Here is a 16,505-nt window from a genome sequence, read left to right as displayed (position 1 = left end):
AGTTAATGTTTCACCTGCATGCTGTGACGTCACTGGACCTTCAGGAAAAAGACACCGTGGACTCCGCGATCAGCCCGGCCTAAACGGTTCCTGACATTTTCAGGACAAAGCTGCAGCAAAAAGTCTCGAGTTAGGCTTTAAACTCAGTTTCGGCGCTTCGTGAAATCTCACGCTGTTGGTCCTCCGGGTTCAGACACGATGTCCGCCTCCGCTATCTTTGTGCTGGATCTGAAGGGAAAGGTAAGAGCAAAGCTCGAGCTAATTTTAGACAACTGATAATTACTTATTCCTGCCACGCGCGCAGGAATAAGTAACAACACAGCAACCAGTTTTGGTTGCTGGGTTGAATTTTTTTGGTGCTCTTTTAATTGTTAAACATTAAACGCGTTGTTAAAAATTTATAACAGACCGTGCGACACACTCTTTCTTATATTTCTTATTTTATTTTATTTTACTTTTAGTTTTCTACTTCCGGATACATGGCAATGCAAATTAAGCTTTAAACAATGGAAGCGAAAGCGTGTTGCAGCACATGTAGCCTTCAGGTAGATAGTTTGTGTCACCGTCACGTTTATGTTTACACAGGAGCCTGCATGACTCTGGCATGACAGACAGAACATGTAACTTTACCCTCGAGTTAATGTTTCTCGTGGCTTCATGTTGCGTGTGCGATGCGGTGACATTACTATTTATCTACTCCAACCCAAGCTCAATCCATACATTCTTTTATTTATTTTTTCACCAGCAAGTTTCAAGGTTGGTTGGTTTTGCATGTGTCGTTTCCAAGGCCAGTCGACACTGAGATGGAGAGGGGATGTACCAAATATAGCTCTGTTTTTGGAGGGGTCTGGGTTCTGATTGGTTAAACAAATCATCATCAAAAACTTTTATTTACATTTTTATTCCCCTACACCTAAGGTTCCATCACCAGATAATAATATGTCCTTCTCATGTATGACCTGGGTGAATTAGACTGTTGTTATACATGTCATGACACAATCAGTCCCATCAACAACTAAAAGAAAAATATTTATGGATCCTAACTTTATACAGAGCTATCAAAAATACTATTCTCTTCGAGCTTTCCATTTTTTTTAATACTTTTAAAATGAAGGGGCAAAAAAAGGATGATTATTTCCATTTAGAGTAGATTAGCAACCACTTCAGAATTAGAATCGGAATACTTTACATAATTTCCTTAGAGAGTATTAAAGGACAAAGAAATAAGTAACTAGAAAAAAATTAAAATAAAGAGAAAAGCAGGAGCAACTGAAACAGGCTGCATGCTGGTGAATTTTTGTCTACTTTATAGCTAGAACTAATAATAATAATAATAATGATGATGATGATGATGATGATGATAATAATAATAGTCACATTGTAACTAATCATTGTAATTATTGTCTCAGCATCTGTTGTAAAGTGCTGCCATATTGGTGATTAAAAGCATTAATTTTCTGCTATTATTTTACTAATGACTGGTATTTTCTTATATTTAGTGGTTTTGTCTTTTGAAAATGCAGTTTGCCTGTTTGATGTTATTTATCTCATAATCTGATCATTAAAATTTCTTTTCCTGTCTGATCAGTTAAGGGAGGAATATGCAGGTGTCAGGGTTCAAAAGTTTCGACGATATGCTTTTCCCCAGGTGCTTACTTCCATGAAGAATCTTCAATATTTTTGGCTGCTTCCTTTGGAGTCTGCCACAGTGGATCATCTGCCTCTATCTCACCCTATCCAGTAGCATCCTCATCTGTCACACCAACCCTCACCATGTCTCCTTTTGCTACATCTATGAACCTTCTCTATTGTCTTCTTTCTGTCTGACAACTGCATATTGAACATCCTTTGCCCTCCAAACCATCTCAGCCTCACCTCTCTAACTTTGCTTCCAAAGTGCTCAGCTTGTCCTGTCCCTCTGATGTTCACATTTCTGCCCATCCTGGTTGTTTGTGTATTTTAACGTATATTAAATGTACATATCATTCCTAAACAGGAATGTGAACGCTGAGTAAGGCCATGTTCCAATTTCTTGTTTACTTTTGTTCACACATCAGAATTTTTAGGTTTAAATGTCTAAATGAAGCCATGTTTAATTAAAGATGGATTAATTTGTGTAAATTTCTGGTAGATAAAGGCTTGGTTTGTTTTGTTTTTTTTAAAGGATATTTATGGATATTTTGGTGTTTTAACAGATTACATGTTTGTATGAGAAATATTATGAATAAGACTCGGAACCTTAAAAAAAGGTCGATGTCTGAGTCTTGTCTTAATGTCTGTGACAAATTTTTATCACTTTGTCCCACTATTAGGGACAAAATGATAATTAATTTGAGAAATTTTTAATTAAAGAGAAAGAAGAGTATTTCTTAAAAATAAAGACAATTTTAATATTTTTCCTCATCAGTGTTGTTTAAAATCTGTGAGCTTAGTTCTTTTTACTGAGAATCACAAGATCAGTTGTTATTATTGTGATTATATCCAATCATTCTCTAATTGCTTTTCCAGTTGAGGGTCTGTTTGAAACTCTGCTATTTTGATATCCATTGTCCTCCAATCATTTAACAGAATGACACTAGAAGCCATTCCATAAGTAGTAATTTCTATATTAACAGTTGTCTCGTAACCACGTGCTGGTATGCTTCCTTCTTCAGGTGCTGATTTGTCGGAACTACAAAGGTGATGTGGACATGTCAGAGATAGACCACTTCATGCCTTTGCTCATGCAGCATGAAGAGGAAGGTCTTCTCTGTCCCGTAATGTCACACGGCAACGTTCACTTCATGTGGATCAAACACAGCAACCTCTACCGTATCCCTGTCCTAAGTGTTTAATGACATCCTTTGCAGGCAATGACCGTTAGCAATCATATGAAAAGATGAGTCCTTGATTTTTACAGCAGTGTTTTTAACTTCATAACATTCCTTGACCTGATCTCGATACAGTTGTTGCTACAACAAACAAGAACTCCAACGCTTCCTTGGTGTATGCCTTTCTCTACAAACTAGTTGAGGTGAGTGATGCCTGGTGTGGTGAATAATGTAAATATTTCCTGTTGCCTGTGCATCCTGGTTCCAAAGAAATGGTTTTGTTGTTTTGGGACATCAGTGAAACATGACAGTCAAAGATGGCTGTAATCCAGAGTAAATTCTGGCAGTTACTCAAATCCTGTCCAGATAATGACGGTGTTTGCATGTCCGTACACAGGTGTTCACAGAGTACTTTAAAGAACTGGAAGAGGAGAGCATTCAGGATAATTTTGTGGTTGTCTATGAGCTGCTGGATGAACTTATGGACTTTGGATTCCCTCAGACTACTGACAGCAAGATACTACAAGAGTGAGAATCTTCAACATGCACACACACACACACACACACATTTTTTAAAATTCAAATTCAAATTCAAATTTTTATTTGTCACGTACACAGTCATACACAGTACGATATGTAGTGAAATGCTTGGACAACTGCTCGAGACCTAAAGAAAACAAAAAAGGAAAAGGCTATGAATAAGAAAGGAAATAAATATGAAAAATTAAAAAGGGTAAATTTAACTAGGAAGGAATAAAATATAAATTAAGGTTAAAAATGAAATAACTGTACAACACAAATTAGAATGAAGGGTAAATTTAACTGGGAAGAATAAGATAAAGATAAATATATAAATTAAAGTTGAAAATAAAATAACTGTACAACAAAATACACAATACACAATATAGAACTATATAAGAATGTATGAAGAAATCTAAATATAAATAAATATATACACAATAACAGCAGCTGTACAAGTATTAACCGGAAATGAAGAATATAGTGACCAGTGTTGTGCAAAACCAAAGTCCAGAAAGTCCAGTGTGTGTGTAAGAACCATATGTGTGGGTCAGTACTGTGTGGTGGTGTGATTGAGAGACCGTATCGCCTGCGGGAAGAAGCTCCTCCTCAGTCTCTCTGTGTTGGTCTTCAGGGAGCGGAATCGCTTTCCTGAAATATATTTCCTTAAATATATCTTTAAAAGCTAGTCTGGTGTTGCATGACAGCAAATCTTCACCTCTCTGCTGTAGGTACATTACTCAGGAAGGTGCCAAGCTTGAAGTAGCAAAGAGCAAGGTGCCGACAACTGTGACCAATGCTGTGTCCTGGAGGTCAGAGGGTATCAAGTACAAAAAGAACGAGGTCTTCATTGATGTCATCGAGTCCATCAATGTATTGGTAAGATGAAAGGAAGGATTCCTCAATCCATTGGACTTGCATACTAACTATTGGTTTGGTTATGTAACGACTACATTATTGATTCATTTCTGAAGTCTTGTTCAGTTCAGTTCTATAGTTAGTCCTATAACTAAGTTAGTTTTAGGACTAACTGCTTATTTACATTTTTGTAAAGGGAGCACTTTAATTACACATTGGATCTGGATGAATGCAATATTCAAATTAAAAAAATCTTTGCTGACATACACATTTCAGGGGTGGATTCAAAGTCACCCCAAAAATTAAGGTTAAAGATTGAAATCACGGGCTGATATAGCTCCCACATTTTGGTACTGTGTCCAGTGGTATCTCCTCCCAGAACTCGAGTAGTCCATGAATTAGCTTTTGGACAGTCTGTAGTGCTGTCAGATGCTCTGATTGGGTTCAGGTCTGGCTTTGATATTCCAGGAAATCATGTCTCATGAGATGAGGCAATGTCCTGCACTACGAGTAACCCAGGGCCCACTGCACCAGTGTAAGGTCTCGCAGGGGGTCTGAGGATTTGGCCAAGTTTGTCCACACAAACAAGGAATTTGACTTGTTCACTTTACTCTTCTACATGCAAAAAAAGTTATGTTTTTTAAATAGGCAGTATATATAAAAAGCAAGAAAAAAAACAAGTCTTAGAGAGTCTTAAAGTCTTAGAAACTATACAAACTGTAAGTGCAAAACGTAGTAGTGCATGTGACCTGAATTTCAACCTGGCACCTAGCAGCATTCAGCATGATGAAGTCTGTTTAGTCCTCCGAGGCTATGGTGTGTAACTGTTACTGATATGTGTAACTGATATTATACTGTGATGTACCCTTAAATTTTAGCAGTGTGTTAGTGAAGCCATTGATGTATTTTGTCAGTTTAAGTGACAAAATACTTTTTGTGACAAAGTCAAAATCCTTTATTTAAATCCGTTTCTTCTCCTTAATAATTGTTCAAATATTTGTCAAAATAACTCATTTTTAAATGATTTAATAATGTCATTTGTTTAGGTGAATGCTAATGGCAGTGTGATGAGCAGTGACATTGTGGGCAGCATCAAGCTAAAAACCATGCTGTCGGGGATGCCCGAACTGCGCCTGGGCCTCAATGATCGAGTGCTTTTTGGCCTCACTGGACGTACGTATGCGACCTCTGTGTACCCATTATCACTGTGTTACCCCAGTCTTAGAGGAAAAACAAGTTGGTGCTGTTTATTTGTACTTTAAGTACTCTGTGTTGATTTATGCTCAGGTGACAAAGGAAAGACGGTGATGATGGAGGACGTGAAGTTCCATCAGTGTGTCCGTCTCTCACGTTTTGAGAGCGATCGAACAATCTCCTTCATTCCTCCAGATGGGGAGTCTGAACTCATGTCCTACCGCATCAATACTCATGTATTGTCCAGCTCACTACTTTATACTCATATGAAATTCAGATATTTGTTGCATTTATTAATCTTTATGTTTTGTGCACTGTAGAAGTTGCTAATAGAATTACTTCCTTGTACTAGTTACATAAATAAATACATAAAAATGACTGAGAAATTCACATGATAAGGAAAAGAAACAGTGTAAAGACTTAAACAGAGTAAGTGAATGAAAGAAAGCAAACTTATGTGAGCGTTACAGTACTATACATTAACACGTGGATTAAATTAACATTTAAACAGAATTATTTGCATGTTAAGTAGATAAAATGTTAAACTTGTGTGTAACTAAACTCTACCTTTTGTCTTTTAAAGGTGAAGCCTTTGATATGGATCGAATCTGTCATAGAGAAATTTTCTCACAGTCGAGTGGAAATTATGGTTAAGGTACTCTACTCAATTATATTTGGGTTTTTTTTTAACCACAATTACATTTATATCTATGGTTTAACTGTTTAGCCCCAAACCTGCTAGAGACAAACTGTTAGAGCAAAAAGTGATTTCCATTGTCCCATTGTATTTATAGCCTGATTTTCACAGAAACAGTTGCTTCAAAGTGCTCCATATCGTAAGGTAAAGACCCTACAGTATTAGAAAAAAACAAACCAACAATCACACGACTCCCTGTTAACCATCAGTAACTAACTGTCTTTGTTCGGTTTCAAAAACCAATGACGTCCTTACGCTGCCTGTCCAGTGACGGGGCAGTCTCCCTTAAACAACAGGAAAAAGGTGACTTTCATAAGATATCCTACTATAACATTCCTGTATTTGCAGGCAAAGGGACAGTTTAAAAAGCAGTCGGTGGCAAATAACGTAGAAGTGAGGGTCCCTGTCCCCAGTGATGCAGACTCGCCAAAGTTCAAAACCAGCACAGGAAATGCCAAATATGTGCCTGAGAAGAACCTGGTTGTGTGGACCATCAAGTCTTTTCCTGTAAGAAATTCACAACATGTTGTAACTATTGCAGACTGGATTGCAGACTAAAGTTATGCTTTCTTGTGTCTTACACATTTTTACTGTGTGTGTCCATCCATGCAGGGAGGTAAAGAGTTTCTCATGAGAGCTCATTTTGGTTTGCCCAGCGTGGAGAATGAAGAGGCGGAGAGCAAACCTCCCATAACTGTGAAATTTGAAATCCCATACTTCACAGTCTCAGGAATACAGGTGTGTTGGTTTCCTTTAACGTCAAAAAACCCAAGTAGTGTGACTAAACTACAATCAAAGCATCTTTATGGAAAGTCCTGTATACTGTTTTTATTATTTATGCATTATAAAGTTCTAAGTGGTACCCGGGAAGCTTCCTATTCTGCTTATTATACTATGAATAAAGTTCAACACAGCCAGGCTTTCTTTGTCTTACTTGACTTAACAAAACCTAAAACCCCAGTTGGAGATAATGGGTATCATGTTGGCAGTTATCAGCTCTGTTAAGCCGGGCTTTCTGCCTCAACGTCTGTGCTCGCTCATACAAAAAGGTGTGTTTCATGGGTCGTGTGACTTTTCTTCCACACAAAATGACTACTATCCTACTCCAATCAGAGACGTTATCACAATCATACGATAATTACATGGCAATTACAAATCTAAATATAATAATAAAATGCAATATTGCAGGCAATTGTTAATCTAGCAATTACAGAGAAGGTTAAAATAAGCATTTAATTGATTTATCCGTAAGTTTCTTTTGCGATCCTCTTCATTTCTAAGGTGATGACTGGACATTAAACTGGATACATTTAGACTCTAAAGTATTAAATATTAAATGTAAATGGTTCCCCAGCAGAGAATCTATGACGCACTTAAAACATGCTGTAGATAAAAGATCGCACTTTCATCCGGTTTTAAGCAAAACCTCTGAACACGTGATTTAGCCAGGCATAAAGTGAGCCACTTTCCTGGCACAGAAGGCTCTTTAAGCTCAGCATAGCTCACTAACCCATTAATCTCACTTCGTAGTTCACCCCTTTGGTCCAGTATCAATTGGTGTAATGATTGTGGGAAGCTGGACTTTAACTACGCAAATGTGTCTTGCTGCTTTTTTCCACCAGGTGCGGTATATGAAGATTATAGAAAAAAGTGGGTACCAGGCTTTACCGTGGGTCCGCTACATAACACAAAGTGGAGGTATATTAGTAGTCTGTTGGACTTTGGTTCTACCAAGCAGGAAGTGACCTACCCAGATGCAATAACTGAGTCCAATTTTAACCTTTCTAACTCTCTTTATTTATTTTATTTTTTTAGATTACCAGCTGAGGACTAATGTGTAACACCTGTGGAGAAACTTGAATACATTTTCCTCACTTCAAGGACTTCCTAAGGAGCATAAATGATCACTTTAACTAGACTGAAAGAATGTCTTTAAATTTTCACCTGCTCTGTGTAACATTGATCCTTGTGTGTGTTGTTTTGTGTTTTTTAAATCCATGAGCAATTTGATTGTGATGTTCTATTGTGTGAGCACTGCAAATTATTTAATTATTAAATTAATAAAATGATTCACTTAGAACAGTTTGTAATCATTAACCTTGGTGTTAATGAAAAACGTTGTCTTTCTCTTGAGTTTAAAACACCACACAAGGTGGATTTTGCCATCGTATTGTAGTAAGGCTTTGTGCAATCACAGTCGCTAAATTCCGCCCAAAATTAAATGCTTACACCCGCCTTTTTCCACACTTGCCTCTGGAGAAATACACTCGAAGGTTAGAAATCTGAATGAATTGCCTTTGAAGACCTCAACGTATACGAATCGCCCGCTTTCTTAGCCGTGTGCGCCGATTGGTCAAATGCTCCTGTTACCACAGTGACAGCGTAGTAACAGAGTTGTAACTCCTCCCGATTTACCATATATGGAAGCGCAACACCCTCTTGGCGAGCTGCGATTGGCCAGCGTATGTTCTCCCCAATGTTTGTAAATTGTAGTCTGGAGACACCGCTGTATAGCGCTCAGCGCGCAAATGTATTTTGTAATGTTGATAAACGTATGTTGTTTTAATTACTTTTAAAAATTACTGGTTCGTGGAGACAGCGGGGTCGAAAATCTTGGCGACGCGTTGGATATTGTGGAAGTAAACCAGGTAGCTTGAATGCGCTTTCGTTTTGTTTTTTTAGCTCTCTTTTTAACGTTAGCTGTTAGCCGGGAGGCTAGTTGTTTGTGTCTTTCAGTTGACTTGCCTCTGGCGGTAGAGCTTATATTTGTGTTGTTCAGCAGTACGCTTTGTTAAAGCGGCCGGCAGAACTCCGAATAGTAAGCACGGAGTCATATAACATGGCGTCAGCGGGGAACTACGGCTTACGTTAGCCGGATGCTGTAGTAACGTTAGCTGTAGGCGACAATAACCTGCCAGCCTCGGTTTGGGGTTTTTTCTCCCTCTTATCGTGTTTGTTTTGCGTTCCTCGTAACTGTGGTACGTCTCTCTCCGAGCAGGCAGGAAGGCAGACTATAATGGTCCTTAGTCAGATGGATGCCGGCAAAGCTCTGACGGCGGCAGCAGCCAAAGGGAACACCAGCGAGGTGCAGAGGATCCTGGAGGAATGCAGAGTGCATCCTGATACTCCAAATGAGTTTAGCAGGACTGCCCTACAGGTGAGGATCAATTCAAGTGTTCACGTGAGATCTATAAACATATACAGAAGTATTAACAGCCCACATTTCATTTGGTGGACAAACATAGTTCGTCCTACGGTCTGAGAATAATCTCCTTCTCTTTTGTAACGATGGCCTGCGGAAAAATTACCAGCCGCTTCTCTCGAATATGCTTGTAGCGCCATGTTTTTAATGTTAGAATAAAGCGTGTCAATAAAGGTGTCTGTAAAGACAGTAAAATTATAAATTATTTAAGTTAAAGCGAAAGCTTCTGCCCCCACAGCCCGTTTAGTTATATGGCCTGTATTTAGCGTTATAGTCATGTTATAAACAGCAGTGAATAGGAGTGATACCTCACACTGGAGTCCACCTAATATGTCCTCAACATTTATAGAGCGACCCCGAACAGGGATGTCGCCTGCAGTTATTGTGTTTATTATTTAATTCACTGTTCAAATTTAGTGAAAACAAAGTGTCCCTCAAAATTTCTCTAAACTCAGGGTGACGAAACTTTGAGTTTGAGATGTTTCATATGTAATAAAATATATTAAAAATCCCTCAAAATTTCAGAAGTGGAACTAAAAAGCTGTTTGATATTTATGCTTTATAACTGACTTCAAGTATTATTTAAGTGCAATAGTTAACATTAACTCATTTTCTTCTAAACCCCCCCCCCCCCAAACAAAAACAAAAAAAAAAACAGAAACACTAGATGAATGCAACACACTGGTGTAAAATTTAATGTAGGGCTGCTGTATTGGCATGATTTGTTTTTCCTGCATAGATGTACTAAAGGCCTAACTCTTCCTACTTTGTTTGCTTGTGTTTATTACATTGAAAAAGAATCCGGCTTGATGCAAGACTGTTAAAAAAAAACTCTCAGGGTTGCACACTGGTGTTGAATTTGAGAGTGCACCCTCCTCACCTCTCCTCTAATGTCTTCAACAGGTGATGATGATGGGGAACTCCAAGATTGCCAGCCTGTTGTTAGAAAAAGGAGCCAACCCCAACGTCCAGGACAGGCACGGGATAACGCCTGTCCACGACGCAGCTCGAACAGGCTTCCTTGACACCGTGGAGGTTCTGGTGGAGTACGGCGCCTCAGTAAACATCCCGGACAGGAGTGGCGCGCTTCCTATTCACATCGCCATCCGGGAAGGCCACCGGGATGTTGTGAAGTATTTGGCGCCACGGTCCAACCTTAAACACGCCAACGTCAGCGGTCAGACAGCGGTAGACGTGGCCCGAGCTTCAGGCGTGCCGGATATGATTGACTTGCTTTTTTCGCACATTCATAGTTAGCCTGAAAAGTGGGTGTATTTTGCCTAACCCTAACCTCACACTTTGTTTCGCTTCAGTCCTGGTAACTTGATTTTTGTTGCTGTGTAAAGGATTTTTCTTTTCTTTTGTTAACAGTGGCTCAGCATTATTATGTGACAGGACATATTGTCTTGGCAGCTTATTTTCAGTGGATGGGTGGCTATATACTGTAGACACCTCTTTTGCACAGTGCAATTTAGGCACCTTATATGAACATATACATATATATCTGTTTTCCCTATGAATTGGGAGTGCACATTTGTAGATAGTCCCCCCCCGCCCCCAGTGTTTTCTAATTATTTCCTTTGTGTAAGAATTGTAACAGTTGTATGTTGTTGTTTTTTTAATTTACAAAACTTGACATTGTGCACCCTGATTGCTTTGCATAGTTGTGTTTCTATTAATTAGATGTACTTAGAGTTTGAATTTACTCCTATTTATTGTTAAAATAGGATTGAATATTCCTCTTTGTAAATAGCAACCCTTATTGTGATTTGTTGAAATGTTATTTATATAAATACTTTTAAAATCTAAGTGAGATTATTCACTTCACTATTTGAAGAAGAAAGCACAAAATAAAGTGTTGAACTTGAAGTTTTGCTGTCTTTTCATTTTGATTTGGATTCTGTAATTGGCTAGTAAGAGCTACTGCTCTTGGGTTTCTGCTCACTGGGATCACTCAGGTCATCTCAGCTTTTTGTGTGTGTGGGTGTGTGTGAATTTAGGGTGTCATAACAAAAGGCTAAAAAGGAAGTGATTTACTTTTATTTTAATTTCTGAGCTTTAGTGGCCATTGGTCAGAACTGGCCTGGTGGGGTACAATCTGGACCACTGGATGCTGGGTAAATTGGTGAAAACTCCTACTCTGTAATTTTTAACAAAGAGCCATGCTGACCTGGTTCATTGAGTTTGATTGAAACATTTTTTTAATGATAGAAAGTTGAAAAACAGAAATTTTGCTGTAAGTAAATTTATTTTTTGTTCTTAGGCTAGATTTATTTCAGGTTTAATGTTTTAAGGAAGTACTTATTTACACTTAGTTTTTTTTTAAAATAGGTTACGGTGCAATGATTTTACTGTTAAAATGAGATCGTGGCTCAAGAGTTGGGAGTTCGCCTTGTAATCGGAAGGTTGCCGGTTCGAGCCCTGGCTTGGACAGTCTCGGTCGTTGTGTCCTTGGGCAAGACACTTCCCCCGTTGCCTACTGGTGGTGGTCAGAGGGCCCGGTGGCGCCAGTGTCCGGCAGCCTCGCCTCTGTCAGTGCGCCCCAGGGTGGCTGTGGCTACTATGTAGCCTGCCATCACCAGTGTGTGAATGTGTGCGTGGATGACTGGATATGTAAAGCGCTTTGGGGTCCTTAGGGACTAGTAAAAGCGCTATATAAATACAGGCCATTTACCATTTACCATTGAACTGCATGTGACCTATAAGTTTGACACTCCTGATGTAGAGAACGAAGGGGGATGGGGTGAGTAAATTATCACGGTTGCAAGAGGATTAAAATGAATATTTTTACTTTTGTTCAGTAAAATAGGAATAAAAAAAACACTTGGAAGTGGACTGGCATTTACATAGTGCATTTCCCACACCAAATGCTTTACACTATAAAGACACATTTATCAGCATATTCATATCAAACGTTTATTCTACCCACTATCGGGGCGATCGTGGCTCAAGAGTTGGGTGCTCGTCTTGTAATCGGAAGGTTGCCGGTCGGTCGCTGTGTCCTTGGGCAAGACACTTCACCTACCGCCTACTGGTGATGGCCAGAGGGGCCGATGGCACAATATGGCAGCCTCGCTTCTGTCAGTCTGCCCCAGGGCAGCTGTGGCTACAACTGTAGCTTACCTTCACCAGTGTATGAATGTGAGAGTGAATGAATAGTGGTATTGTAAAGCGCTTTGAGGGGTCCTGAAAAGCGCTATATAAAATGCAATCCATTCTTATTATTTATTATCTATTGCACATCCACATGAACTTAAAATCAACAGTTATAATCACCAAGATATGTGTGTTTTCGGACTGTAGAAGAAAACTGGAGCGCCGGGGGAAAACCCACACAGGCACAGAAAAAACATGCAAACTACGCATCAGGCCTCAGGAAGGTTCACGTGCAGAAGTTTGTTTGTTTTTTCTCCTGTGAGCCAAAACTGCTAACCGCTGCATCACCACACCACCTACTTGTCGCTGGAACATAAGAGTCCACAGATAATCTTTTCTTCACTATCTCAAAATTCCCGGCTCTGTCCGTGACTCCCGATGCTTCTCATGTTTTTAAAAATCCTCCAAAAACCCCCAAAACAAAATAGATTAACACAACTGAAAGAGGAATTTAATCAATCATTGTGTGCTTTTCTTTGCATCTTTTCATGCAGTCTTAACCGCTCAGACGTCCTTATGGTGATCCACCAAGGACATTTGCAATAACTCCACGCTGGAATGTACAGCGCAGTGAAAAGTCTCACAAAGGTCACAAAGATAGCTGAACTGAAGTAGAAATGAATGAGAGCCCTGTTTTGTTGGAGCTTGTAGGTAACAGTGGCACAGTTTGCTGATGTTTGTGCTCGGGGCTCTCGTGGTACAATGGGCATTTTGTTTGCTTGTGTGCTGCTGGCCAACTTTACTTGCCAAGAAAGGAGATACAGTTGAACTGCTGCGCTCACAGCTCACTATGCAGACATCTATGATGTCACAGAACGATCACATAAATCAAAATTTTTTCAATAGAAAACACACAAATTTCCATTTGAATGAAATAAAAAACAAACCAAGTGCTGTGCTTTAGAACAGCTGATAATATCTGCCTACTTTTAAATGCTGATCTTTTCATCTTCAAGGAATATTTTAACATTAAATGAATGTGATGTTTATTCAGCAGCGCTAATCCAGACTCAGACTCTGATGTTTGAGTAAAGTCTACTGGAGCAATTCTGCTCAAAATGCTGTCTTTCACCACCCATATTTTCCCAGATAGTTTAGCAACTTTCCGCTCAGAGGTCTGCTTCGTCACCACGCCCTTAAATTGTGTAATAGATATTTAAGTATATTTTCTCACCCTAACATATAAATCAGTTACAAAACCAGGATGGTTAAATATACAGCCCAGCCACTAGGTAGAGCTCAGCGACTTCACTGACTGAGTGGGTGGCTGTTACATTCAAGCACTTCCTGAATGTGGCTGGGTTAATCCACAGATTGGGAGAAATATGCAGGTTTACAAGCAGCAGTAACAATAGTGGGAGTAAACAAGAAAACCCTGAATCAGCGTACTGGTGCAGTCACACGCAGATGTGTGTAAATTAAGATGACACAAGGAAAACTATCCAAATGTCTGACCGAACTAACGTAATAACTAAGATTTCACACTTCTTGTTTTTCTATTTTGCTTGGATTAAAGTGTATTTATTGTTAATACTTGTGTCTTTTTATATTATATTTATATGTCTGTTAATATCTATTTATATCTAAATACATGCACAGTGGATGCATCGGGGTAAGTATCTTGCCAAAGGATATTTGGTATGCAGACTGGAGCAGATGGGGATCGGTCTCTGTTTCTACACTTCATTTCATGCAGTTGTATGTATACTCAATTTTCCTCTGGGATTAATAAAGTTTCTCTGATTTTGATTAAAGAGCGGAGAGGAGCAGTGAGGGGTGACAGACATTAGGGGTGACACAGCTTCACGGATTCATAAACCACTTCTCCACAAATGCCCTTCACTAAAGGTGGGCAGATCAATCCAAATTTCAACAGTATCAATACCAACACTGGTATTTTTATCGGATCGATATTTGCGATTTGCCCACTCAATTGTTTTAAATCAATATACCTCAAACATGCACTATGAAAAATGAATCTTTTTTGTGCTGACTGTCGTGTTTTACTTGGGTTTTACTTGGTATTGAATCGATACCAAACGACTGCCCCTGACCTCTGTTACAGCTGTGGTGATTATGTTGCCAAGAAAATAAATCTGCATAATTAACTAGCAGTTTGATCATTTGTTTAAAACATAAAACATCTGAATTTACTCTTTGCATTTTAGAATTTTGGTCCAACAAAACAAGATATTTGGTGAAATGAACTGGAGCACTTTGGTTTTGTAACACCGCTTTATTCAGATCTAGACCAAACTGTTTATTAGAATAATATGTCAAATAATCAGTAATTAAGATTATTAGTTGGTTTCAGATCTCTAATCTCTTTCATTTACGAAATGTAATAAAGGATTTAGGGATTAGTTTCATATTTAAAAAATGCTCTCGTGCTCATGAAAGGAGGAGCTTCCCATGTGTGCAATTTTTACTAGACTGTAAGATGTAGAGAACTGCAAATCAAGTGCTTCCTTCATTTTTTTTCATTTGAAACTGTTATTGTTTGGCCTTTGGCATTTGGTGAGATTCCAAACGATGAGTCACTGGAAGCTGTTACACGCTCTGCTGTGCTTCTCACTTCATCAAGCTGCACAAAATCACAGCCTGCAGGAACTGAATGTGAACCTTTACCAGAAACACACATAGCTGAGACACCCAATAATCCGATTTTACAAAAGTAAACACCAAGCCCAACCGGTGGCTCTCTGCACACTCCTCACAACCCAAAGCAACAACCGTCTTGGAGACATTGTATTGCTATTTTTTCCAGTCAATTATTAGTTACATTTAGACTGCTACTTGACTGCAACTTTAACTGAGACTTAACCCTTTCATGAATGAATTATGAAAATCCTCATTCAGAATTTTTTTTCTTAAGTATTTCTATTCATCTTTAGGCATGAAAAAAAGATTTTTGAACTTCAATCTTTTAAACATGTACTTTTCAAAGAGTTTTTTACATGTCCACTTAGGCGGACAACAGATGTGTATGGACTGACACATCATTGTCCAATGTAGTGGTTTATGTGTATACCATCAACACTGACACAAATACAAGAAAACAGCCTTTGAATAGCTGTCCACTGTAGTGACCACTATGTGTGAAAGGGTTAAAGAAATAGAGAAATTATTGACAAATCACTTACTTCCTACTGTGCAACTTATTTCCCTTCATAACATAAGTGCTAAATTCTCCCTAAAACATCTCAATTCCTTAATGTGACAGAAAATAGCACACACAGTAATCCTTGAATCAAGGGCAAGTGAGTGTGCTGATCGACACGAACATATTAAGAAGTCACACAAGCCAGAACATGACCGACTGCAGTTCGTTTGAGCAGTGGAAGCTGTTTCCAGGAAGCACCGGTTTTATGTGCGTCTGAACATGAGATGTGAATGGAGGAAACAATGGTGAAGGAAAAGTGCAGAATCCATTCATCTAAAGTTTTGCATAAAGGATGTTTGAAATTTTTTAAAAAGAAAGAAAAACAAGATTTGAAGTAAAAATATATCCAGTTTAAAGCATTTAAACAGATCAGCCTAGTCATCCAAGTTAGCAAGTTTCCATAGTTGCATGTTACGTGCCACAGCTTTTTAAAATTCTGCTGCCTGGACATCACCTCCAATTATCACCTGTATTATGCTGAAACATTAGTGGAAACAGCAGCCATTACCACTGGCACTCACATCATGCACAGTCATTGTTGTAGAGAGTGAACCTTTACCTTATATACCTCATACCACCCCAGTATGAGTTCACTCACTTCTCCATTTGACTGAATGTGTAAACAGAGATATGAACACCTTTTATCCAGCTACTGAAAGGCTTTTTCTCCCTCCACGTGTTTTGGAACTGAAACGGAGCAACATGAACCACCACACTGTAAGAAATGCATATTCACGCTGTGTAAACCCGTCAAGCAGGATACGGTTCAAAGGTCTTTAGTAAACAAACGGAGGTGCAGTCCCAAAACATTTGAAGGTTAAGGCTTGTTCACTGTTTTATTTCTGTAAAATACTTATAGCTCTTATTTCATCCCCACATACAGTATTAATCTGATCTTGAATTACA

At 38.8% G+C, this 16,505-nt stretch overlaps 2 protein-coding genes across 3 annotated transcripts; both read left to right on the top strand.

Moving 5' to 3' along the window:
• Positions 1 to 8,158, top strand: ap1m2 (adaptor related protein complex 1 subunit mu 2). The gene is made up of 12 exons (XM_026170676.1): positions 1 to 240; positions 2,655 to 2,811; positions 2,946 to 3,013; positions 3,208 to 3,338; positions 4,061 to 4,208; positions 5,234 to 5,360; positions 5,475 to 5,617; positions 5,965 to 6,036; positions 6,427 to 6,585; positions 6,691 to 6,816; positions 7,701 to 7,776; positions 7,894 to 8,158. The coding sequence occupies exons 1-12, from the start codon at positions 199 to 201 to the stop codon at positions 7,917 to 7,919; spliced, it is 1,275 nt and encodes a 424-aa protein (XP_026026461.1). The 5' UTR covers positions 1 to 198; the 3' UTR covers positions 7,920 to 8,158.
• Positions 8,159 to 8,235: 77 nt separating this feature from the next.
• Positions 8,236 to 11,149, top strand: cdkn2d (cyclin-dependent kinase inhibitor 2D (p19, inhibits CDK4)). Of its 2 annotated transcripts, none has more exons than XM_026170677.1 (3): positions 8,236 to 8,540; positions 9,077 to 9,235; positions 10,184 to 11,149. In XM_026170677.1, exons 1-3 carry the CDS (start codon positions 8,499 to 8,501, stop codon positions 10,535 to 10,537), a joined length of 555 nt encoding a protein of 184 aa, XP_026026462.1. In that variant the 5' UTR covers positions 8,236 to 8,498; the 3' UTR covers positions 10,538 to 11,149. The 2 variants fall into 2 exon arrangements, with proteins under 2 accessions (XP_026026462.1, XP_026026463.1); XM_026170678.1 differs by lacking the exon at positions 8,236 to 8,540 and adding an exon at positions 8,547 to 8,726.
• Positions 11,150 to 16,505: the final 5,356 nt, after the last annotated feature.

The sequence above is a fragment of the Astatotilapia calliptera genome, chromosome 6 (assembly GCF_900246225.1).
Source record: "Astatotilapia calliptera chromosome 6, fAstCal1.2, whole genome shotgun sequence".
In the NCBI taxonomy this organism is placed as follows: domain Eukaryota; kingdom Metazoa; phylum Chordata; class Actinopteri; order Cichliformes; family Cichlidae; genus Astatotilapia; species Astatotilapia calliptera.
This window is presented reverse-complemented; position numbering and strand designations above follow the sequence as displayed.